The sequence below is a fragment of the Crinia signifera genome, chromosome 3 (assembly GCF_055691185.1).
Source record: "Crinia signifera chromosome 3, ASM5569118v1, whole genome shotgun sequence".
Lineage (NCBI taxonomy): Eukaryota > Metazoa > Chordata > Amphibia > Anura > Myobatrachidae > Crinia > Crinia signifera.
This window is the reverse complement of record NC_139219.1, coordinates 43,084,018-43,111,600: the sequence shown is the minus strand read 5'-3', so window position 1 is coordinate 43,111,600 and position 27,583 is coordinate 43,084,018. Positions and strand designations below refer to the sequence as shown.

The 27,583-nt window shown below is 43.3% G+C and overlaps 1 protein-coding gene across 1 annotated transcript in view; it reads left to right on the top strand.

The window, feature by feature from the left end:
* THADA (THADA armadillo repeat containing) overlaps positions 1-27,583 on the top strand; it is a 544,422-nt gene that overhangs the window by 326,626 nt on the left and 190,213 nt on the right. The window contains exon 29 of the mRNA XM_083175704.1: positions 20,372-20,540. Coding sequence (XP_083031830.1) covers positions 20,372-20,540 — 169 coding nt within the window. The remainder of the gene's footprint in view (positions 1-20,371; positions 20,541-27,583) is intronic.

The window sequence follows — 27,583 nt, the reverse complement described above, 5'->3', positions numbered from 1 at the left end:
TGCCTTATTATGAAATTACTTTATTGAATACTTGAATAATTTGGGAAGCCTGATTAAATTCACCTGTAAATGGCGTTTTGATCATCATAAAAAATGCCCAGCGCCATAATACTAGGTGACCGTATTAAATATATGAACAATGTGGGAAGTTCAACCTTATCCACTCGGGGATAGCGTCCCGATGACCATAGAAACACTCTGCGCCAATGATCAAACAGGACTGCACGCGGGGAAAGGACGGATGGAGACAAAAGTGATATCGAGGCCTGACACTCAACTGTCAGGTTAAATGTTATCCTTACATCATCCCCAAATCAGCATGCGAACTAAGAGTGAGGCTTGACACAAAACCAGGAAGACACCCCCGGTCACATGACCGGATTGAGTCACAGATGGGAAAACCGAGCCCTATAACCTATAATCAGCTGTTCACAGCCGCCACTTCAATTCTACTCCCTCAATGGATTCACTGGCTTACCATGTATTAAGTGACTGATCCTCAGTGGACTTTTAGTTGGTTTATAACCAGGGAAGGCAAAAATACCCCCATGAGCTCTACATTTTTTTTAAAGCTTTTTTAATATATTTTTCCAATTTTTTCTTCATTGTATCGGCAGATACATTTTTGTCTAATCATTAAATGTGATGTTAACATAAACGTTATATAAACTATAATTCATTTGACTGGCTTATATTATTATTCATTTAATTACATTTGTATTATTATTATTTATTATTAATTTACCTCATTAAGGCCCTTATTCTGATCGGTGCGGAAATTCCCGCATGCGGACGGACCGCCGATGTTGATCGTCTGCGCATGTGCAGAGGTCACTCTGCGCATGTGCAGGCGATTTCGCCGCACGGATTCTTTATACGCCGCACAGGGGGCGTAGAGGGGCGTGAGGGGCTACTTAGCCTCATTACCCTATGCATACGCCCCCCGTTTCATGGGCGTTCCCATGCAAACGCGGGGCGTATGCATGGTAATGAGGCCGTGACGCGTGGGTACGGGGCGGGCATCTGACATCGCCGGATGTCAGCTGCCCGCCCCTATACATGATTTCACACGGACAAGTGTCCGTGTGGTCTTGTGTTGCGGGACCTGGTGGAGCGTGCGGCCCTGCATTCGATGTTCGGCGACCATCGAATGCAGGGGCTGCTCCCACCATGGAGGAGGCGTATCCCCGTACAATTTCATGCGGATCGCCTCATATCCGCATACGGACGGCAGGTGGCGATCCGTATGGAAGGCGGGGATTCGCCTGCACGGTTGCGGCCGCATATTCTGATCGGGCCGCACCGATCAGAATAAGGGCCTATATCGGTTCTTAGCACTACTGTTAGTGGTCTTTTTTTTCTTGTTTTTAGGGATTGGTTATCCCGCATAGTTAGCAGCTGGAACCCATTACATATAGGGTTATTATAGCGCTCATTATCTATTGTTGAAATCTATCTATCTATTTGATGTGCCTGTCTGACAAAATCTGATGTGCCTGATGCTGTAGGACCTGGTGCACGTTCCTGTGCGCATTGGGTCTAACCAAGAGATTGATCCTCCTGCACATAGGATAAATCTCAAGTCAATCAGGTCCAATTTGTTGTCCAATTTGATTAACAATTTCTTATATAGCGCACACATATTCTGCGGCGCTTTGCAGAGAATATTTGACCATTCACATCAGTCCCTGCCCCAGTGGAGCTTACACTCTATATTCCCTACCACATTTACATGCACACAGACATTCTAGGGGTAATTTGTTGGGAGCCAATTAACCTACCAGTATATTTTTGGATTGTGGTAGGAAATCAGGGTACCCAGAGGAAAGCCACGCAAGCAAGGAGAGAGTATAGAAACTCCGCACAGTTAGAGCCATGGTGGGAATCGAACCCATGACCTCAGTGCTGTGAGGCAGTAATGCTAACCATTACACCATCTGTGCTGCCCAATAATATGACCTCTCCAAAAAGAGCCCGTTATTTCTTCCCATTAAAAATAAATATAATCAATATACTGTAGGACCCTTTTCCATCATTCAGGTGTGTAGGGAAAGCAGACACATTCATGGACTGATTCATGGTCATGGTATACTGGTATACTCTTCTTACAACCAGTGCACTTGTTCCAAGAAATGTGATATAAATCCACAGTTTTAAGATTCTGCTCACCTTGTTTGTATTTCCAGTGTGGAGAATAATACGGATATACAGTAATAAGTATTAGATTGCTTTGGGTGATTTGTCTATTATTAATACATTTTGATAATTACAAAAAATAATGTATGCCAGAGCTTTCAGCTACCATCTGCGCGTTTGATTTGCTTATAGGTGTCTTCATCTCCACCACTGATTGTAGCAGGAAGAGTCTTGAGTTTGAGAGTAAAGAGGTATTGTTTATAGTGACATGGAAGTCTGGGATGCTATTCCAAACACTTGTGCCTATATAAACATCATCTAGACCTATAGCTGTCACTGCCAGGCCTTTACCCTGATGTTCCTTAGTAACCAATCTAGAGAAGTTTATAGTGAGATTTTATTACTTGCCCGTAAAGAGGTTGAAAGGCAGCAGCTGTGACATTTCATATGGCTCTTTAAAGTATTTGTGTGAATTAGTACACAGCAGAACAAAATAGCAAGCCTAGAGCTTCCGTATAAAAAAAACCTGTCTCAATAGGGTAAAACGTATATCATTTACCAAAATAATAATACTTGTGTCCTGCCCAACTAGGGCTCTCATGTTTACTGGTTTCTCCAAGAGCGTGCCTTTGTGTCCACCTTCCAACCATTGTGGACTTTCTTTTTTTTTTTAACATACATTTGCCAAATAGGGTCTAAGGACCTGTTTGACCACCTTTATTACCCAACGCCATTGTCCTTGTAATCACTAACTTAGTGTTTCATGTTGGTAGTTTCTAAGCCGTGATGTTAGGCAGTCGGAGACCGGGTGAATGTGGAGGTCTAGGTTCCTGAATGTGGAGACTCTCAATAAGAGGGACCAGTTACACTGAGTTGGAGGATTAGAAATACAGTAGGACAGGCATTATGTTGGTGGAACCGACCCTTTTGGGTTGGCAGATATGTCTCCTATTTACATTACGGATGTACCCAATTATCAGGTACATTTGGAGTCCTATAATTATATTAATTTATTTGGGAACCAAAGGTAAGTGGTGGTGGTTTGTGTTTTGCCTGGCATTGTTTATTTTGTTTGTTTGGCTCCTGAGTTTGAGTATAGGTGAAATGGGAGGAGCTAGAATAACACGATCCAAGCACCTAAGTGAACAGCATCAGAGTAGTCATATGAGGCTCTTGTCCAATAGCTGTAGGCATATTGGGATGTGAAAGGCATCTGTTTATATGACAACTCTTAAGTGTGTCTAGTTAAGTATGTTTAATCAGTGGTGTACAGATGGAGCAATCCTCAACTAGCCGTCTCCGTCTATTGTACTCAGCTGCAATACAATACATAGAACAATACAGTAGGGGATTAGCAGAGTAATCCAATTACTCACTTAATCCTATTAAAGGGCTAGATGAGGATGGCTCCATCTATACCTTCTTGGACAGTGTCACCGATGGTGGCTTCAGAGGTGAGGCTGCAGCATAACCTAAAATTCAAGTACCAACTGCCACCCTAACCACTGCTAAACATCACTCGGTTGTCACTAAATATCATTACGCAAAGCCATTCGATATTGTGTTGAAATACAGTATCTATAAAGGACTTTGCTGTCATAGATGGGGATGCAGTAATTATTTATTTTTATTTATTTATTAACAGTTATTTCTATATATTTTCCGCATTGCTTTACAGAGAATAGTCGAACATTCACACAAGTCTCTGTCCCAGTAGAGCTTACAATCTATATTCCCTACCACATATACACACACATACATTCGAAAGTTTTGTTAGAAGCCAATTAACCTACTAGTAAATTTTTGGAATGTGGGAGGAAACCCACTCAAGTACAGAGAAAATATACAAACTCTGCACAGTTAGGGCCATGGTGGGAATTGAACCCATGACCTCAGTGCTGTGAGGCTAACCATTACACCATCCATACTGTCCACCAGTAATATCTGCCGCCCCAAATCACCGGCATTCCCTGGATACCGCATTCTTAATGATCGTATATGCAATAAGTTATGCAAAGGACAGCTCTTGCGATGCGGCTCCGGCACTGGACTTCTGAGTCTGAGACCCAGGAGTCCCTCTGTGCATGCGCAGATTGCCGGTGCTGGTCATGGGGCATGCTGGGAGGGATCCCTCACACAGCACTGCGGAGAGAAGCCCATAGGCTTCTATAGGGTATCGCCAGCCTTTGCTGGCTACGCCCTCCATAGAGGTACCCCGGCATGCTGGTTTTAGTGGATTCAATAGTGCGTTAAAACCCAGAAAACAGGGTTTTTACCTCATTTTCGTTTTAGTGCACCCGCCCATAGTCTCACTACTCAGGCAGATGTTGGTGTGTGGTTTTTAGAATCTGCATTCAATTGTGAATGTCTGATTTTCTACTATTTTTCCACTTTTTGTGATATTGAATAATGACTAAACGGCATAATGTACCATTCCACGATAACAGACCTATTTATAGATTTCTCAGAATCTAAGAACAAATTACCTTGAATGCTCCGTCTTATCATTTTTTTTAATAGTGCTTTTTAAACTAATCTCAGGATAGTAATTAAAGAACTGTCCTTGTCTGAGTGATGCAGATGCCCTAGAAAAGGATCATAACAAGCCATGCGCTTGTATGAAGGCTTGCGTTTCTTTATCTCTCACTTTTATTTTTTCTATGGCAAATGTCCTTGATTAGTCATTGTCAAACATGATTTTGTAATGTCTGCTTGTGCCAATGTTATCTGTACAAACAAGAAGATGTCTGAAAATAGAAATGAAATGTAGGTTGTATAGCCACATCGATTGTCTACTATTTGCCTTGTAAACGGCCTCTCTTCCTGAGGGACAGGCTTTAGCTGTGATGATCTAGCAGAGAAATAGATAGTTGCGAGGCATCTCAGGAGCCAGAGGTCAGTTCAACCCTGGTGTTCAGTGACAAATAGTCTATGTGCTTGTACATGTGAATTTCACAGAATGGGGGCAACGTTCTAGAGTATATGTGAGCACTTCCCAAATACGGTCTTTAGCACCAGTGTAAACAATGGTTTTCCGTAAATCATCATTAATTCCATTCTATTGAACACCAGCCTTTTTAATTCTGAGTTAAAATATATCATACTCTATAGGGCCTGAGGGGTAGATGTATGAAGCCGTGACAAGGGATGATTGGCTGGTAATAAAGTACCATTCACTTCATCTCTTATCCTCCCTTATCACTGCTTCATACATCTACCTCTTAGTTGGACACATGACAAGTAGCAGATTTGAGCAAATTGCATGGAAGCGGACTTGCCCGTTTTGCATATCTCAAGCTTTGAAGGACTAAAAAAGTTCAGAGACTGCGCAATAAATCTAGGATCACTCTGCCTATAGTGTGCTAATTAAGAGAAAGTATATACCCAGCTTACTTGGACTAATCTTGATGGGCACTTTCTATGTGTAAAATGGGCATTTCTGGGCAGCAGTGCTGCCTTTGCATGCAAGAGAACCTGTCACGTGGCAGTGTTGTGGGCATGTGGTTTCTGACAGCATAGGCCAGGGGCAAATTACAATGCATAAAATTTGACTACAGATAACTTCCGGTTCCGGAGCTGGAGGAGCAAGCAGCTCAAGCCTAGAGCTCCGGGTGCTCCCCAGCCTTATACCGGCACAACCAGCTCTAACCCAGCGAAAACCCGCCACAACATCTTACCGCTGACCCAGGCACATCCCCCGTCCAGCGAGGAGACATTAAGAGGCTTCCTCACACGGCTACGGAGTCCCGGAGATCTGAGCCCTGCGGACGCCATTGCTGAGCTCCAGCCGCGACCACGTGACCGGCGGAGAAACAGCTCTATACACGCTGACATCTGAAACTCGCAGGCACTGATCCACCCGGGTCCCCCGTCCGTCGAGGAGATACTGGCTGACTTCTTCCTGCGGCCACGACTCCCGGAGACCCGAGACCCGCAGACGCCATCACTGAGCTCCGGCAGCGACCACGTGACCAGCGGCGAGACATCTCTGTAACCGCTGCCGCCTGGAACTCGCTAACTTTTTGCCTTACTTTCCCCCTTACATCATGGATAAAACAAAAGAGGGGAACACCGCGGCGGACACTCCTAGACACCGCTCCTCTAGTAGAAATACTAGAGACAAGATGGCGCCTAATACTGCCACCCAGAACCAGACGCAATTGAAACAACAGCAACCAGCTGGGAGAGGAAGGAGAGGGGCAGAAACAGCAGAACCCATGCCGCTTGCATCGAATATAGTAAGTGACAACCCCTCTGATACAGAAGACTCCCATGACACCCCAGCATTCCCCCCAGCCACTCCAGCCCTGTTTCCCTCTGCTGAGGACACAGCATTGCTGCCACAACACACGCATGAAGGCCCTATAACATACTCTGATATGGTTAAGGCCATTCAGGACACTATTGGTCCCATTATGGAAGCCCATGCGAACAAAGTATCACAGGCAGTGCAGGACCTTAAATCGCAATATAAGCAGATCTCTAAGAGACTCACTAGCACAGAACAGGTGGTGGGCGGTGTATTTCAAGATGTTACTGAACTAAAGGACAGCACCACTGCCATGCAAAAAGCACAATTCCAGATGCAAGCCAAATTAGACGATCTCGAAAATCGCTCACGCAGGAATAACCTACGAATAGTGGGTCTCCCTGAAACCCTGAAGGGTCCCGCCCTGTTCACATTTCTTCAATCTACCCTCCCGGGACTGTTGGAGGTGACTGACGAATGTTCTGGGATGATAGTAGAGAGAGCCCACAGACTTGGCCCCCAAAGATCCTCAGCAGACGCCCGTCCCCGCCCTGTGATTCTTCGCTGCCTAAATTATATACACAAGGAGGCATTATGGTCGGCGTCACGCCGAAAACGAGATTTGATATGGAATGATGCGAAACTTTTCATATTTCAAGACTACTCGGCAGAGGTAGCGAGAGCAAGAAAGGAATTCGCCCCTCTGTGTACTCGCCTTGCAAGAGGCAACCGTAAATTTGCTTTGCTCTACCCTGCTCGCCTCCGCCTCTTCTCGGGTTCTGCCTTCAAAGATTTTTCCACTGTCAAGGATGCAGAGGATTTCATAATAGAGGAAGACAACGAGACAACCTCCCCCCCCTCGACCTCCCACGATCACCATGCTTAAACATCAAGGTTTATTGAGTGTGATGGACTCACAGATTTCAATAGGTATCCTGACTTATTTCAACTAACAGAGAGAGACTCTCAAAAAGTTTCCTCCCCACCATCGATGTAGCCTCCTTGGAGGACTGAGGGAAGAGAGAAGGAGGATCTTACAACCTCATGTTATACTTATCACTATAACACTTGGTTTTTTCTTATACTTTTAGGATTATAATCACCAAGAAAGAGCGGGTTCGCAGATGTTTTAAGTTATAAGTTTGATATTATTTAATTTAGAGTTTTAAAGGTTGATGCTATTTGACCTAACACCGATTAAGGTGTCAACATTCCTATGTATGGCAGGGCTGGGGCGGCCCCGAAGCCGCTGGTTCGGATCTAGGGCCCTATGCCTGATCTTGCCACACACGTTAATAACTGGAAGATACTACTTAGAAATGTTATGCTGGCCAGGAATGGCGGCATTTTTTGTTGCTACTGTTTGTTTGTTTGTTTGTTTGTTGTCCCCCTCCTTCCCTTCATGTTTCTTTCCTCATGTGTCAGAGCCTGTCTAATGTCAAATTGTACTTTCAGTTCTCTTCAATATAGAACAACCTTTATGCTGGATCTCGCGGATGATGCTTTGACCTCCAGGACCTGTAGTCTATCACCTCTCTTGATTGGTAAATGATTTCTCTAAAAATAGGTACGTTTAATGTTGGAGGCTTTCATTCACCTGCAAAGCGCAAAAAAATACTTATATACTTATCCAGATTAGCTTTGGATGTAGTCTTTATACAAGAGGCCCATTTGATCCCTGCAGAAATACTCAAACTAAACACAAGGGGTTGGACAGTGCTGCTGTCTGCCCCATATAACTCTAAGGCACGGGGGGTGGTCACCTTAATTAGAAATAATATCCCAAATAAGACCCATTCACTCCAAATTGACACCGAAGGACGGTATTGTATAGCTGATGTCACCTTATATGAGACCCGATATATCCTGGCAAATATTTATGCTCCAAACTCTAATCAAAGCCAATTTTATATAAATTTGACTGCTAAGTTACTACCCTTTTCCCACCAAAATTTAATATTGGCAGGAGACTTTAACCTCACAGCATCCCCTACCCTAGATAGAAATATCCAGACTACCATTAGACGATCTAATCCAAAATATGGAATTACATATCTTTTGACCCAACTGCATCTGGTGGATGTGTGGAGGGCATGCCACCCGATTGAGAGAGAATACACGTGCCTCTCGGCTGCCCATGGCACGCTATCTAGAATAGATTATGTTCTCATGTCTACCTCATTATTCCCGAAGGTCATTGATTCAGCATTGGAACCAATTACCCTATCAGATCATGGGGTAAGCTGGGTAACAGTGGCAACAGAATTCGACAAAGGCCCTAACAGACAGTGGCGATTCCCATCCCAGCTAACAGATACTTTGACTTTCCGAAATATGTTGGAGGCATCCTGGATGGAATACAAATATAATAATATTCAGGCTGAGGAAGAATCACCCTTATTGTTTTGGCAGGCCTCTAAGTCTGTATTACGGGGAAACATTATCTCCTACACAGCCAAACATAAAAAAGACGCCCAGAAATTATATCTAGATGCCCAGGTAGAGTTGACCGAAGCGTATCAAACATTCCAGAACTCCCCTACACCGACCAATAAAACAAAATATAATGAAAAAAAGAATCTATTTGATGCCCTCTTATCTCAACTGGAGTCGAAAATCACATTCCTATCACAGGCCAGATTCCATAGATTTGGTAACAGATCAAGCAGACTATTGTCTAATCTACTGAAGGGCCAGCACCCCCCTAGTGTTATTCATGCACTTAAAACAACGGATGGTACAGTGGTACACTCTGGACAGCAAATTACAGACACACTCCATAAGTTCTATGAGACATTATATTCTCCACCACCAATGGGTGACCAGCGAGGGGAGACTTTTTGGGAATCGCTCTCACATCCAACCCTAGATTCAGACTCCTCAAACTCACTACTGTTACCCATAACTGAAGAAGAGGTCTTAACCACGATTAAAGCGCTTAAACTAGGTAAATCCCCAGGCCCAGATGGGCTATCTAACGAATATTATAAATTACTGGCCCCTAAAATCGCAAAACCCCTGTCCATCTTATATAACTCTATATTACAAGGTGCATCTCCCCCATTATATTTTAATTCGGCCCTCCTTAAAATTATACATAAGCCTGGCAGAGACCCTTTACTCCCGGGATCCTACAGGCCCATATCCCTTCTAAATTCAGACTACAAAATTTTTACAAAAATATTGGCGGACAGGCTTAAGCTCAAGCTTCCCTCGCTGGTACACCTTGATCAAACAGGATTTGTTTGGGGCCGTCATTCGGTCCTTAACGTCCGTAAGGCCCTTACGGCCATGCAGTGGGTGGAGTTCGCTGGTAAGCCCGAACATTATGCCCTGCTCTCATTAGATGCTGAAAAGGCGTTTGACTTGGTCACATGGGAACATCTATATGATACTATGGAGAGGTTCGGGCTTCCGGCGGATTTCATTCGCACTATTAAACTATTGTACTCAGACTCGAGATCCCATATATTAACGAATAATTATTTATCTAGACCGGTGTCACTATTCCGAGGCACTAGGCAAGGCTGCCCCTTGTCACCCCTACTATTTGCGCTTGCAGTTGAGCCTCTGGCAATAGCGCTAAGAGCCTCGAAAGAATTTAAAGGAATAATGGTGAATCGTGTTGAGGTCAAGCTTAGCCTCTTCGCAGATGATATTCTCTTATTTATAGCCAACCCCACGACTTCGATCCCTGCTATACAAGAGATTATATCTCGTTTTTCTGTCTTTTCAGGGTTTAGGGTGAACTATGATAAATCCCGTTTGCTGCCATTGAACTCTTCCTCGGCATATTTTAACTCCCCCTCTTTCACGTCACAGTTCACTATCTGCCCACACTCCCTTAAATATTTGGGAGTCCAAATTCCTAAAAAACTGAATGACCTCTATAATGCAAATATTAACCCCTCATACACATCAATTGAAAAGCTCTTGGTTGGATGGATGGGATTGCCTCTGTCTCTAGCGGGCAGGATAGCTGTAATTAAAAATATAGCCTTTCCCAAATTATCCTACCTCATTCAGATGTTGCCACTACAGCTTAGAAATGGAGATCTGCAGAGATTCAAGTCGTTATTTCTTAAGTTTGCCTGGGCGGGAAAGGGGGCACGGATACCATTTACTCGATTAAAACTTAACAAAGCAGATGGGGGTTTTGGCATGCCCGACATACAATCCTTTACCCAGGCAGCCCATTTTAGATATGTTACTGATTGGTTCACAGCTAGATCAGAATATACCTCCCCCTCCCTTGAGAAACAGTTATTTCATCCTTACTCCCCAGCAGCGCTATTGCATGCCCCAAATAAATTAATACCTAAACCAATCAGAGATTCTGTGTTATTCAAAGACACTTACAGGTCCTGGAGGCAAATTAATAAAATATTGCACAGGCAATATACCTCATCTCCATTTACAACTTTATGGGGGAACCCACAGTTTCTCCCGGGACTTGAGAGTGCGGAATATCTTGACTGGAAAGAAAAAGGCATATCTAATGTTCGCACATTATTTGACCCGGGTGGCTCAATACGTCCATTCTCGGAACTGGTAGAGAAATTTGATTTACCTAACAGACAATTCTTTATGTACCTCCAGTCGAGACATTTTGTGCAGTCTCAGTCACCCCCCATGAGCTTGTCCACTCAGACAGATCCAATAGTATCTTTGCTACGTCCTGAATGTGTGTTGGGGTATCGGATCAAATATTTATACTCAGAACTTATTATGGCAGGGAAAGATCTACAACTTCAGAAACTCCACACTAGATGGCTTCTGGATATCCCTGACCTTCCAGAACCACCCATTCTATATAATAAACTGTCATCCACCATGAGGCATCTGCAGTCGGCTGCTTTACAAGAAACCCATTCCAAATTTATAAATAGGGCATATATGGCCCCAGCGCAGAGGGCGCACTGTGTTCCCACAGACACTGGGGCATGTTATAAATGTCAAAAGTCCAATGCCTCCTATTATCATAACTTTTGGGAGTGTAGAAAAATCAGATCCTTTTGGGACAAAGTAATCAACTATATAAATAATATATATACATTGAAACTTCAAAAGCACCCGACTGCATGCCTATTCCTAGGTTTCCAAGTCTGGGACCTTGGCCCCAGGAAACCACAGATCATTCCTGTATTGACCATTATTCTCACTTTAGCTAAAAAATTGATCCTTACGCACTGGATCCATAGAGTGGCCCCCTCTATTGCTGAGCTAAAAAAATCCATTATAAATACTCTATTCTATGAAAGACAAGCAATGAGATCAGACCTTGAGAAAGGGGCTCCACGCTTTTATAAAAAGTGGGAGACCTACATATTGAGTCTTGAACAACAAACTCAGCTACAAATACAAAAAATATTTGAGTCCACCACCTGGTTTCTTCTCCGACAGATTTAGATTTCACCTTTTTCTAATGAGATGTTTGACTAACTAGAGAGATCTATTTACTGATAGATAATAGACTATATGAAGAGAATGTTATGTTATAATTGAAAAAACTTTTTGGTTCTGTCTTGTGTCCCCCCCCCTCCCCCCCTCCCTTCTTGTTCCTTCCTTACCTTATATTACCTATTTATTATTACCTTCAGATTGAAATATAGAATAATACTGTTTTGTTATAAATTAAATTATGTTAAATGTAGAGAAGTATAAGATAGATAATGGTTAATTATTTTGAGGAACCTAGATATATTTAGGACATGGTATATGCAATAAGAAATAAGGAGCTCAGACAAAGTGAAGGATAGTACTATGTTTATTGATTCATTTTTTGTTTGACGGACAAGGCAACAGGACCATTGGACTTGGCCAATATTCTTTTTATACTCAGATATAAGTAACGTTACATTCCAAGAGGTCATGTCTTTTTGATATATGGTAACAATATTATTTCTTATACGAAAAACATGTAAATCTAGTTCTCTGGAAACTTGTCTCAATATTGTATACTTCAATTCATGTTATTTACTATCTGTATTAAGCTATATTGCTTTATTTTGTAAAACAATAAAAATTGTTTAAAAAAAAAAAAAAAAAAATTTGACTACAGATAAAGAGCGGGATGTTCTAACATCCGCTACCCTGTATCGCCGGGCACCGCATTCTTACTAACATATGTGGTTATTAACGCAAGGGACAGCTCTAGCGATAAGGGCTGTCCCTTACGATGCGGCCACGGTGCTGGACTTCTGGGTCTGAGTCCGTCTGCGCATGTGCAGAGCACGGCGCCGGCCGCGGGGCATGTTGGGAGGGATCCGTGACGGATCCCTCACACAGCACTGCGGTAAGAAGCCCATAGGCTTCTGCAGGGTTGTTAGAGAATTCAGAAATGAGGTAAAAACCCTGAAAAAGGTTTTTTTTTACCGCATTTCTGGTTTAGAGCATCCCACCCAAAAACCGAATGGCCTATTCAGTCTGCGCTTTAGGGTAAGGATCACTGGCATTTGTATAATGGGTGCAGTGTGTGCCATGCACACAGGTCTCTAAGTCACAAGACCACACCGTACACACTGTACATATTTTTTTCAATACTTCTCTCGAGTTGGGATTCCAAAAGTCAGTATATTGACATCAGAATCCCGACTGCCGGTACTCCGACGAGGTGGGCGAGTGCATCGAAGCCCCTTGCAGGTTCTATTCTCCTTCTATGTTTTCTTGTCTAAAACTGCTGTGGCTGTTACTGATTTGGCAGTCCTCTCTCATGTAGTTAAGTGCAAACATGTAGCTTCTAAATAGAATCTTGCCCCCACGTGTAATTCAAATGTGTTCTAATAATAACCTCTTACAGCAGCTACAAATGCAACAGTCCTCAACAGGATCAAACATTCAACAAAAGTCACAGAGCAAGCTTTTGTAAATGATGGGGAAAAAAAACAAGACCGCTTCCCCAATGTTCATCAAAGTAGAAAATCTCTGATCATTTCTGAAATTCATTAAATAAAACGGGAACATTAAGTTGAAAATGTCTTTATTTCTAGAACAGGCAAAACAGAACAAGTGTACACACACTCGCTTGTTTAGTGCATCATAACATCAAATAGAGAACTGTATCTTCCTCTTTTTATTTTAGAAATGTTATGAATTAGCATACATTTTACATGTCAGTTCACAATGGGGAACTATTTTACTGATATATGTATAACAGAGCTTTAGGTAATTACTTTGTGTGTTGGTGGGGGGTTTGCTTGGTTGTTGAACTCATGTAGATTCAGGCATCCATAGAGAACCGAAAAGAACATGGCCATGCAGAAACATACACAATGACTACCTGTCTTGTACCATAATGTGCAGCCATTTCAATCTAGCGTGGCCTAAATTGTCTCAATCTCAAGATGTTTGGAGGCCAAGGGGAAGAGACAGGTGGAGTTGTATTTATAGAGAGTGCTGGGACCAAGGTTTTTTTTTTTTAAATAAGTATGAGGAGACAAGGGCATGGTTAAATGCAAAGTGATTGTGGAGATGAGTAAGATGGGAACAGGGTAGAGGGAGCAGAGGAGGCGGTTAGGGTCAAGGGTGAAGGATTTGCAGATACCGGGGAGAATGAAGCCAGAGCTGGTTAAATGAGTTGGTGGGAAGGATGGGGAGAGGCAGGCTGGGAAAGAAGATTAAAGAATTAAAAAAATGAAGGTCTTGTTGGCGGTGATATCCTCAAGTATGTATTCAACTTTAGATGTGAAGTGGGTGAGCAAAACATCAGGAATGGAGACAAAAAGGAGTGGTGTGAGGAAAGAGTAGAAAGTGGCCAAGAGATTGGGGGTTAGGCGGAGTGGAAGTGCAGCACTGTAGGGTGGAAGCATACATTTAAAATGGAGGAAGTCTGCTTTTTTCCCATTTGGTTGATGGGACCAGGTAACTGGTGCATTTGAAATGCAAGATAAAGGTGTGGAGCAACAGTCTAGAGCAGAAGTAAGGTATACATTGTATAGGGCAGCGGTTCCCACAGCACCCTACAGTATCCGCATCTTTTTCATTTTCCTAAAAGTGTTTTATTGATAAATTTGGGAAAAAAATATTAAATGAACCTACCTGACATCCTTAGTCTCAGTTATGTGATTATGTACAATTGTGTTTCTGATTGTCCACATTTCATGATGGACAGCCACTAGCACTGGTTTTACCTGTCACTTTGACCTTAAATATTTTGATATGGTCCTCGACCACCAACCTAAAGCACCCCTGTAATAGGTTTGTGGCACCCCAGGTTGCTTAATCACGCAGTTTGAGAACCACTGGTATAGGGACGCACCTTGTTCAGGGCAGGGAAAGAAATGAGGGCGAGTAGGGAGTATAATAGATAGATGTTGCTTTCTTATCAACATTTCAACCACCAACAAAATATACAGAACCCTGTTGATACATAGTTGTGTTTGTTAAGCCCCATACACATTACCGGATGCTGGCCACGGCCAATATAGTTAACAATATCAGTCACAGGTCACCAATATTGAGTGTGCACACTGAATGATAGCGATAAACAATAACGTTCAGTGCTGTCACCGGGACCTGCTGAACATGCGGGTCATTGGCTATATAGCCAAATTGACCTGCATGTTCAGCAGATGGGAAGGGATGCTAACGAGTGCGGAATCGCGCATAGTTATCAAGCACGGATGGTGTAATGGTTAGCATTACTGCATCACAGCGCTGAGGTCATGGGTTCGATCCCCACCATGGCTCTAACTATGCGGAGTTTGTATATTCTCCCCGTGCTTGCGTGGGTTTACTCCGGGTACTCCGGTTTCCTCCCACAATCCAAAAATATACAGATAGGTTAATTGGCTTCCAACAAAATTAACCCTAGAATGTCTGTGTGTGCATGTACATGTGGTAGGGAATATAGATTATTTATAGATAAATATTTTCTGTAAAGCGCTGCGGAATATGTATGCGCTATATAAGAAACTCTTAATAAATAAATAAATATTGAGTGTACACACAAGAGGATATACTGTAGTTAAAGATATCGCTCAGAAAGCTCGTTCTGAGTGTTATATTTTAATATATCCTCAAGTGTGTATGGGCCTTTAGGATAAGAATTGCCAGGTTGAGCTATAAGTCCGGAATACTGAAGGCGGCAGTAATTTGAACATTTATAACTTTATTGTACCCTCCAAAAGCTGTTTTCAATTGTTTTCTTTGTTTCACATGGCACTCTGGCACTAAACCTGTAAACGACACACAGGTTTCCAGGGTAGGTTGTAAATTACTTTGTAGTTAATACAAGTCGTTACTATTTTAAGTTGAACCCACAACGGTTTCCATTTTTTTCCTTTAACGTTTTCCACTCAGTGATGGGAAATGATACAGAGTGATGGATTTTTTTCTGTAAGGATTTGAAATGTAATGATGTGTTTACTTGCTCTGAGCCGTGCCTTATGTAACCAGATGCAAAAGCATGTAATAAAAGCCCTTCATATGCTTTCTGAGACGTCCCCATGCTGAAAGTTGCTGCCAGTAGAACACATTGGCCTGCATCCCATTTTCCAGACTTCCCATTGAGCCAGGGCCAGATTCCTTCGGGAAATCATTTCCCGAAGGTCAAAATAGAAAGGAGGACATTCTTCAGCAGGCCGTTTGTTAATGTAGAAATCTAAACATCTGCAACAATACGTGTTGTTTACATTTGCTGGGGGGGGGGGGGGGAATTTATATACACGTCCCCAGAAGTAATATATTGCAGAACGGTGGTAATCAGCGGCTGGCGGAGGAATCTGGATGAAGCCCGGCTGCTTATTTATTTATTGTTCAATCAATTAAAACAAGTGGGTTGCTGCGTAAATAGCGTATAGGCCGCTCATTTCCTCTTTATAAAGAAGTCATTGAAACCTTTACTAGCGCAAATGATGTTTTTGGAACAGGTATTTTGTTTATTAATTAACAGCTGTTTATATAGCGCATACATAGCTCTATGCAGAGAATATTTGCCCATTGACAGCAGCCCCTGCACCAGTGGAGCTTACAATCTATATCCTCTTCCAGGTGCAGGGTTAGATTATTCATTAGACCAAGGGGCGGCACTCCAGCTGCTGATGAACTACAAATTCCAGCATGCCTTGCCTTAGTTTTGCTATTTGGCCATGCTGAAACTGATGCAAGGCATGCTGGGATGTGCAGTTGGGGGCCGCTTATGGCCCACCCTTGCATTAGTCTGACCAGACTGAAGCCTAGGAACCCTTTTTTTTTTTTTTGCTGAGGCGCTATTACCCATATAGGGTCATTAGGTCGACCACTGAATGTCGAAATAACTTAGGTCGTCATGGCTACAGTTAACAGCGTTGGAAGGTTGATAAAAACATTAGGTTGACAATGGCAAGGTCAACAATCAAAAGGACGAAATTAGGTTTTCACTTTTTTTTTTTGCCGACATGCGCCGATAGGTGGTACAGTATTTAATAAGTTACTAGGGCATGGAGGGAGAATAGAATAGTGTGCCGAGCGCACCGAAGCCCCGTGCCCGTAGCATGATGAGGGCAGTGGTATAGTTGTCGACTGTGTCGTCATTCAGAAAAAAAATCAAAAAGTCATGTTGATTTTTTGACTGTTGACCTTCCAACCCTGTAGACCTTAGCCATGTCAACCTATTTCATATGTCAGCCTAAGCCATGTGGTCGATCCAATGCATGTCGATCTAATGACCCATGCCCGCCCTGGGGCTCCAATGGTTAGATGCACTTTGCCCTTGCATGCCATAGCAAGGCACACGTGTTTATGTTTGCCAGAAGCCAAGTAACCTAACAGTATGTTTTTGGATTATGGGAGGAGACAAAGAGGGGCATACAAACTCCACACAGATATGCATGACTATTGCACCACCCTGCTCCCCAAGCAGTTATCTGCTTATTTCCGAGCTTTTGTCATTCATTTTAGAATACAGGGTTTAGTGATTTTGACCCCAACCTGTCGGTAATCCTGTAATAAATGTTTATTTCAGCACAATAGATAAATGGCTTGCTTTCTGATTCAGATGCTAGGGTCTATGCCACTGATGGTCCTAGCACAGTATGTGCTTTCCGCAGCAGTCCCTTCTCTTATTTCCACAGCTGCTCTGTGTCTGGGCTACTATGAGAAGCTGGAGGACGCTGCTGATGAGTCACGGATCTGCCACAATGCTGTCTTTTTCCTGTAGATGCTTAAACCATTAGCTATCAAAGAAACCAGCAACAGTCAGCACTAAAAGAATGTGCATGGCTTTCCAGCTGATAATTTATAAATAATACAAAGCTAAGTTTGGCAGGATAGGACAGAAGATGTGACTCACCGCATGGAGAAAATAATCCGTTTTAGGAAGCAAGTACACGTTTCAAAAACTTTTTTTTTTTACAGTACGTTTCTTTATTTCCCCAGTATAAACTTGCACCTACATAATGACATTGCATAACTCTGTATATCAGGTCTTATTATTTTCAACAGGGGAGTACCAAACCGCCCTGCTGCCTAAGGCTGCAACTGAAATGGGGCCCATCTGGTTTGTTAGACAGGATATACCCTATACCAGGCATGTCCAAACTTTGGCCCTCCAGCTGTTGTGAAACTACACATCCCAGCATGCGTTGCCATAGTTTTAGCACTCCCTAATAGCAAAATTGTGGCAAGGCATGATGGGACTTGTAGTTTCACAACAGCTGTAGGGCCATAGTTTGGACATGCATACCTTTTGTATATGAGATGCAAGTATTCTAAGTGTTATTAGAAACTAGTAAGCCTGCTGGAAGCAAATGCTTTAAAAGCTAGTAGATGTAGTTTCACTTTCTGCCAACAGATGGCAGTGTAAACCCGCTCGAAGCAAATGCTTCGATAGCTAGTAGATGTTGTTTCACTTGCTGCCAATATATGGCAGTGTTTCGGACACTAGACATATATATAGATGATATGAATAGGGTACATACTACTAATTTATGTAGGGTACACACCAGGGCGACCCGCTCACGATGCACATCGTGAGCGGGTCGTCAGTGTCTCGTCCGACCCGCTCACGGTGATGCGGGGGGGCACGACCCGCTCACGATGTGCACCGTGAGCGGGTCCGATCCGATGGCGACCCGCACCCGGCTGTATGGTCGTCATTGAGATCCTACCTGCAGCAGGTAGGATCTCAATAATGACCGACCGACCCGCAGGACCGCGCATCGGATCGGTATCGGTCCACACCAGGACAGAAAAGGGCCCAATCACCACACAATCTACATCCAATTGGTCGGAATTGGATCTAGATTGAGGGGATCGGGCCCTAGTCGTCCTGGTGTGTACCCAGCATTAGACCTTTACATTGGGAAAATCTGCTACATAAATGTCCTTGCTTTCTGAGACAGCCGTAATATTATAGACAGACACTGTAAATGTATCTTAGAAAGTAGTACAAAAAGAGCACTTGTGCTGTAACCCATAGCAATCACTGGTTACCTTTTATTCCTGACTACACAAGACTGATAAATTCTGATCTCTGGGTCCTGTGGACTTCACAGCACATCATTACTCTTTCCACGGATAAGATAGTAAGTGGCTGCATAACCCACACACACCTGCTTTTAAAACATTGGCCCTGCGCAGTGTGGCAATAGCCATTTAATGACTATTCTGGTTATGACTGTTTAGGCTGTTGAGTTGTGCAAGCACATTGATGTCTGTCTACCAAGGAAAGACTGCCAACAGAAGCTGCAGTATGCGAGAGGTGCTATATAGGAAGCATTAGATATACATTGAGTAATATTATTCATGGTAGGGGTGAAAAATTGGTATTTAACCCTTTATGTGCCAAGTGAATTTGTCAAAATAGGTGTGAAAATTGCCAAGCAAACATTTAATTGATCATAATGACCTGTAATGTTTACCTTATATAAGATATATCAATATATTTTTGTTTACACATTTTTTTATTTGAATTTATATAACAAATGTGAGTGACGCTGGCATTTTTTAGCGGATATTTTGAACATCTCTCCCAAAGATGATGTCACTCAAAGGTTTAACACAAGTTGTCTGAGATGTGATATGTATATACTGTATGTGCTGCTTACGTTACGTTTTTTAAGGTTTGATCAAGTAAAAATGTATTTAACAAAGAAAAGAATGATGAAACAGATAAATCTCAGCACTGATGGTCAGCGGGTGGGAAATATAACACGTGGGGACCCCGCACCACAGATAAAAGTATTCACAAGGAAATGTGTACAAGACACATATATTTTGTTATAGTCCCTCCTGCGAGCCAGACAAATGTGATGAAAAGCAACGTTCCTGTCTTACTGGGAATGTATTTATGTATTTGCTCTTAAGTTGCAAAAATGGAAAGGTTTGTCTGTGAGCTAGAATTCTGGCATTAGCCCCAGTACAGTATGTCTGCTGCTAACCCTTTATGACCCCGTGTCCATTTAAATGGACAGTATTAAAAAAAAAACGACCGTGATGACGTTTGCCATTCGAATCCTAATGTCCATTTTTTAAATGTCACATTTTCCGGCAGATGCTAGGGTATCCACATATTGAATGCTTTGGTGTGCAAGCCTCAATGCTTTCTGTACTAAAAATGAAAATGGCCAAGCCGTATATTTTTGGTGCTCCATCGGAAACGTGTAACGTGTCATAAAGGTTTAACCCTTTCAGGTCCAACGTCTAGTCAGGCTCAACAGCCCTAGCGCTAGTAGCAGATCTAATGGTGAGCCACTATAAAATAAGAACATTAACATTGTTCGACATTACATTTAGACCATTTTTTAATAATTAAGAAAAATGACAATTAATTGAAACATTTAAACCAGACTGTTTGAATTGCAAAAAAAAAATGGACAGCAAAAGGTTTAAGGGTATTCAAACAAATAAACCTGGTTTACCGGCTACAAAATTTACTGTCTAGACTTTTTTTAAATAATCAACTTATTAAGATGGGGCAGGTTTCATAGACTTTGTGTAGGCAGTTTGTTTGTTTTTGTAAATATATGTTTAGGCTGCAATAACCTTTATGTCCCTATCGCTTTCCAGATGTGGTCGCTCGCCAGTGTATCGCTCTAGGGAGATGGCGGCACGCGCACTTGTTCCATTCCTTATGGTTCATGACATTCCTCGGACTGCAGTGGATTTATTAAGGAGCCTACCAGATTCCAGCAGTCATCTTGTACGGCAGAACCACGTCCACGGAACACTTGTACAAGTAGGTAACCAGCCAGCACTTCCTGGAAAACTTTATTAAATTAAGTGGTTGGAAAGATAGGTGGTATTGGCAGCAGTAAAAAGTAGATACACACTTCTGTTCCCTGTATAAGGATGGTGCGGCAAGTTGCCATGGCAACTACAATGTAGAAGTCCAATATAGTCAGGAAGGGTGAGCTGGGGAGTAGAGAGATCAAGCTGAGTTTATTCTGTGTAGAGGCCATGCTATTGGAAGCCGTAGGAGTTCCATCAGTTTGCCAAGGTAGCTGGTGCTTTGCCAACGTGTCAGAGTCAGATAACCGCATAACTCTTAATTGCTGTCTTACCGTATTACTGCCATGCAGCTTGGCAGATATTCTTGCATTTAAACATTTTCAGAAGTGGTTTAATATTGGCCTGTATGTACAGTATGTTCACTAGCGGTGTTATATTTATTAAAGTTGTGTGACCTTATTTATTACATGGGTACTCTTTACCTAGATGGGCGCCCGTCGCGGGCATCGCGGGTACATTTATGTCTGGCCGCGACGCGACCGACGCGATGCCCGCGATTTCCCATTGAAACCCATGTTAAACATGGAAATCGTGTCGGTCGGGAGCATCGCGTCGCGGGCATCGCGGGTACATTTATGGCCGGCCGCGACGCGATGCTCCCGATTTCCCATAGGAATCAATGTTAAAAGGCGCGATGGACCCGATTTTACTGTTAAATTGCTCAATGGACCCGATTTGGCCATAGGAATCAATGTTAAATGGGCCACAGAGCCCATTAACCCTTAAATGTCCCCCCCAATTTTTAACGCCACCCCACGATCCACGCCAACCCGAAGCGTGGCGAGCGCAGCGAGCCCGCGAGGGGCGTCGGTACGCGTCCTCCGACCTTTTCATGCCCTACTATCCACTAGGGCGTGGAGTGAGAATATAATAGTGTGGCGAGCGCAGCGAGCCACCGAGCACGAAGCGTGGCGAGCGCACGCGGATACCTTCACAGTTATACGCGTCCCCTCGCGGGCTTCACAGGTGTCCGTGGCGACGCCGACACCTGTGAAGCCCGCGAGGGGACGCGTCTACCTGTGAAGGTATCCGCGTCCCCTCACGGGGCTCGCTGCGCTCGCCACGCTTCGGGCTCGGTGGCTCGCTGCGCTCGCCACACTATTATATTCTCACTCCACGCCCTAGTGGATAGTAGGGCATGAAAAGGTCGGAGGACGCGTACCGCCGCCCCTCGCGGGCTCGCTGCGCTCGCCACGCTTCGGGTTGGCGTGGATCGTGGGGTGGCGTTAAAAATTGGGGGGGACATTTAAGGGTCAATTGTGCCTATTTCGTCTCTGTGGCCCATTTAACATTGATTCCTAGGGCCAAATCGGGTCCATTGAGCCATTTAACAGTAAAATCGCGGTCAATCAGCCTTTTTAACATTGTTCCCTATGGGAAAATCGCGGTCATCGCGGGCATCCCGATTTACCCGCGATGCCCGCGATTTTTACCCCCGACAACCGCGATTTCAATCGCTGGCGCCCAACTAAGTAAAGAGTACCATTACATGTTATTTATATTGCATACACACATTACACAGCACAGGGAGATATGTCATTCACATCAGTCCCTGCCCCAGTGGAGCTTACAGTCTATGGGGTCGATCCGATTAGCCATGGATAATTTGCGAGTGCGAATCATCACTGCAACGGACAACGGAGGATAGAATTCGCCAAAAAGCGCTCGCTGCTCCATAGGGTTGTGCGCAATTTTTAGTGAATTGGGGCCTGCGAAGGGGGCGAGATCGAGTTAAAACGGGTGCTATTGCCGGCATTTAAACACATTGGAATGGCACTCCGCACCCGTTTCAAATAATAGGATCGACCCCTATATCTCCCATCACATGGAAACACATAGACACCAGGGTAAAACAGTTTTTTGCAGAAGCCTTTTAACCTAACAGTATGTTTTGGTTGTGGGAGCACCTATAGAAAATGCCTGTAAATATGGGGAGAACATACAAACTTCATACATATAGGACCTTATTCGCATTCGCAGGTCCATTCGCAACTGGCACTCATTCGCATTGGGGGCTGATTTTTTTTAATTGCTCATTTCTGTGCATGGATGTGGTGCATGCGTGCCCGGTGAAAATCGGATCCTTGGGGGGGGGGGGGGGGGGCAGCAGGCTGGCACATTAGCATATGGGAACGCTCAGCATTTTATGAGCGTTCCCATGAGAACGCTGGGTGTTATTATGGTAATGAGGGCACGATGGAGGCGGGCATCTGACATCACCGGATGTCAGCTGCCCTCCCATTTCATCAAGAATATGCACGCATGTGTAAGGGTGCCACAGACCACTCTTAACATATGTGTGCACCTTCCACATCATTCGATGGTCGGCGGTCCACTGCACAAATGGATGTATATGCAAAACACCCATTTGCAGCCAGTGCGAAGGAATGTGCCTTGCGAATAGTGGGCTGGCGTGCCACGAGACTAATCCCTGTCTGTCTGTGCAGTGATGGCAGCCATGCAGCATTGCTTTGTAGTCTGTGTGATGTCATCACATGACATAGGTTGGTATTTGTGACTTCATATAACAGCACATTGGTGTGTTTAAAACATGAAATGCTGATTTATCTAGTTGACTGCACTAAAAGGGACTTTTGAAATATTTTCACTGCTGTCCTTAAAGCTGCAGTGACTGGGGACATCTTTCAGCAGGTATACTAGTCTTTCTCCTACTGACGGTGCCTTTGGCATCAGACCGGGATGTCTGAGAGCAAGGACAGATAAAGGATATTATCATTTCAGGAACAAATGACATGCATGAAACAAAGATACTGTGTGTGTTCCGGTGTGTTCTAATGTATGAAACAAACGCTACAGACTTTAGTGGAGCTCTGATTTGCGTGACTGCTCTGGTTTCATTGTAGCACAGCAGAATAAAGTGGGCCGGTCCTGTTTCCCAACTCCGGAAATAACTCCCCATCCCATGCCCTAGCAGCTCCAGAAATCCGCTTTCCTTCCAAGCAGTATAAAGTGGAAAATAGCTTTTCCGTATGATGGAGCAGAGCAGCTTATCATCGTGTTTTCTCCCCAGCCTGCAAATAAATGCCGCCTGCATCTGCAACTGATCTAAGATCTCAGTCAGATTCAACAGCGCCTCCTCATCCTCGGTTCCCTTACAAATATGTTACTTTTATTTGATAAACTTCAACATATTTGACTTTTATGTAGTTTTTGTTCTTTTAACAGCAGCCGGAGTTTGAACTCCGTTTAAGCCCTCTCTTTCCTAGTGCAGGGCTTTACTGTGATGTGTAAATTCAGTATACTTGTTATGCCAACTGTATGAACAGAGATTCTTCTTCAGCTCGGAAAAGAATCTGTTTCTGAAGTATAAGGTCACATCCTCTGTCTTGGGAAAGGGGCTTCGGGATGTACACAATCCAAGATTCAGCTGCAGATTTGGCTATGGATTTCTTTATTTGTTAATGCAAGATTCCTGTTTTGGTTTCCAGGTTTTTAGGTTATAAATTTGTTTTATCACGGTCTCCTATTGTACAGCGCAACAGAATATGCTGCGCTATAGAAGAAACTGTTAATAAATAAATAATGGGTTGGTTGCTATGGAAGCCTAGGGGGTGAGGTCACTACAGGGCACTACATACACCCCCATAATGCCACTGTTTATGTGGAAACCATTGATAGCCCCAGCATGAAAGATCCACTTGGCGCTTCTAGTCTGCACTAAACACCTATACCTGCACACACTTACGCAACACAGATAACTTTGTCAGTAACCAATTATCCCACCAGTATATTTTTGAAGTGCGGGAGGAAACCAGAGCACCCAGAGGAAACCCACTCAAGTACGGGGAGAATATAAAAACTCCACACAGTTAGGGCAATGGTGGGAAATGTGAGATATTAATGCTAACCATCACCTACATCAGCTGTACTGCCCTTACTGAGAATACTGAGGACATCATACTGAGAATTGTTTTGAGTGAACATTTTAGAAGGTTGTACACAAAACAAAGGTATGTACGTAGTCACCCTATGATGTAACTTGGATTTAAAAAAATAAAATAATAACTAGCAGCTACAAAACAATAAAAAGATGAGTCAATTATCGCGGTAGGAAGCAATAACATTTCAACAGATGATTATAACACAATATAAAGGCCGACATAAACTGGTGCGATTTGGGCCCGCTTTCACCCGATTCTGACAGTTTGGGCCCAAATCTGGTGTGTCTGACATCCGATCCGATGCACGGTCCCGTGCGCATCGGATCAGACCCAGAGATCATACATGCTGCACGTATGATCTCCGTATTGGCCCCCCCTCACGTTTTGCGCCCCCCCCCCCCCCTCACGGAGAACGCATGCGATCCTACCACCCGGGAGGTTCCCAGGTGGCTGGAGGGGGATTGTGTGCGACTTGTCCGAGCAGAGAAGTCACATAGTGTATGGACGCCTTAAGTTTAGAAATTGATTGTAGAACATATATGAAACTAGTCAGAATTATTTAAAACTTCAATGAGTAAGGCGAGGCCTGGTACACATATACTGAGATTAGCATGTCATTTGAATGGATTTACACATTTCAGGGGTTATTACAAACAAACACACTGCCGGTGATACTGGACAACCGTTTATCATGAGGGTACATGTTTAAAAAAAAAAAAAAAAAGAATTGGGAAACCCTGCTTTAGATCACTGAACCGATCACTGTCAACACATAGCGTTGACCTCTGGCCTTATCAGTCCACAAACACCCCGTTCATCAGAGATGTCTGCAACAGTTTATTTCCACAGTACATGGGTGCCACTTTCTGCAAAGTATTTTCTGCTCTTTAAAATCAGTGAGGTTTGTGTGTCATAATCTGCATGGAATTCCGTTATACTGCAGTCAAGTCAGCAGTCGTCCTTGCTGAACTACTACACCCAGCGAAGCCCACTTCACTGTTGCTATAAGTTGCAGGACCAGAAAAACGATTAATCTGTATTCGTCTAACATTTGTCTAAAAAGGAAAACCCGGGCACCCTGATCAACCAGATCATGCCCACATTTGCAACAAAGCCACGTCCACATTCCAGTGGGACGTGCCTCCAATGGCATCTGAAATATGGGGCATCTCAGCAGTCCGGGACTGCAGGGTTTAGTAGCATATTATACATGACTATTGATCACGAGGAATCACGTCTATTGGGGGATAAGACATTTCTAAGACTAGAAACAAGAAAAATGTGAAAAACCATAAATTGTAATCGGTATGGGTCATTGGATCAACTAATGACCCATGTCGGCACAATGCATACATTCATTGTGCCGACAGGCCTTAGGTTGACACCTGAAATAGGTCGACATGGGTAATGTCAACAGGGTCTTGAAGGTCAACACAAGCAATGGATCAACAATGAGGTCAACAGTCAAAAGGTCGACGTGAGATTTTTGTGGATTTTTGTCCTGAATGTCAACACAGTTGACATAGACACCGTCTAAAGGTGCATACACACGGTACAATTTTTTTGTCCAATTTCATTGAAAGACATTTCCCTTGAACCCAGTGTCCTGGACGAAAGATGTGGACGAAAGATATTGATGACAGACGAAAGATGAAAGATCTAGCTACAGTTTATAGGCTCTTTTTGAAAGATATCCAAATTGAGCTGCATGCACAGTTGACGACCAACCTTGATGAACAACTGGCGGGTATGCTCATCATCATTCATGTTTAGTCGCAAACACACTGAAAGATATTTTGACCGATTTTGTCCAAAATGGGCGAAATGAACAAAATTGGTCAAAAAAGTTGGTCAATAAAATTGTACAGTGTGTATGCACCTTAAGTGTACCGCGTCCCCTCGCATGGCGCACTGCACGCGCCATGCTTCGGGCATGGGACCTCGCTATGTTCTGCACACTATTTTATTCTCCCACCACGCTGTAGTGGATGGTAGGGCATAAAATACCGCCTGTCGGCACATGTCATCAAAAAAAAAAAAAACACGTGAAAAACTGTCGACCTTCCCATTGTTGACCTAATGCTTGTCAACCTTCAGACCCTGTCAACCTTACACATGTCGACCTATTTCAGTGGTCGACCCAATGCATTAATAGGGCACACAATTTATAATCATATACTGTACCACTGTAATTCACTTGTTATTGGTGATTGGTTCCACTCCTCCAATTAGTGTATGTGAGGCCATTAATTAATTAATACACATCTTTTTTAATTATTGTACACATTAAAAGTTAAATTTTAAGCGAATATATATCAGTTGGACGCCCAATATAGATATCTGCAGTGTGCACCCATTTTTTTCTCTACTGTCCCCCCCCCCCCCCTTTTTTTTCTTCTCATATACTAATATATTAGAGAAGGGTAGCACCACCTCTCTTTTTCAAATAGACAAATTAGTCAACATCCAAAGAAATAGAGTATAGAATATCTTATAGATAGCAGATACAATGTAAAAAGGCGAACATAAGGACCTTTCAGTGCGGAATAAATCATTTTTTCCCCCTCCCTTTATCCTCATTCATTGCAGAGCTGACTGGCATGGCTCTATGTGGGAGCAATGTAAAATACGTATATGACGTCTGCTCAGTATGGCTGCTTACAGTATAATTCATCAGTATGTGTAACAGAACTCTGCAATGCCAGACAGCTTATGTAACCTCTCATACATACAGAAATAATACATAGGAACAGGACAATGCTATTCATGCTTGACTGAGAAAAAGTTGGCATGAGACCGAGGGTAGAGAACGGCTTTGCCCATCAAAGCTTACAATCTATTGACATCAGATGGATTCAGTAGCAATTGAGGGTTAAAACACCTACAGTATTGTGATGTTTCTAAATGTTCAGTTCTGACTCATGGTGACCGTATCCATGTGGAGTTTGTGTTGTCTTCCTGTGTTTGCATGGATTGTATGGTGTGCATGGTTGCGAATCTGTGCTTGTGGTTGGATAATCAGATTGGAAGCAGGAATTGCTGTGAATGAAAATGCATAGTGCACATCCCTGCAGAATTACTTGATAAC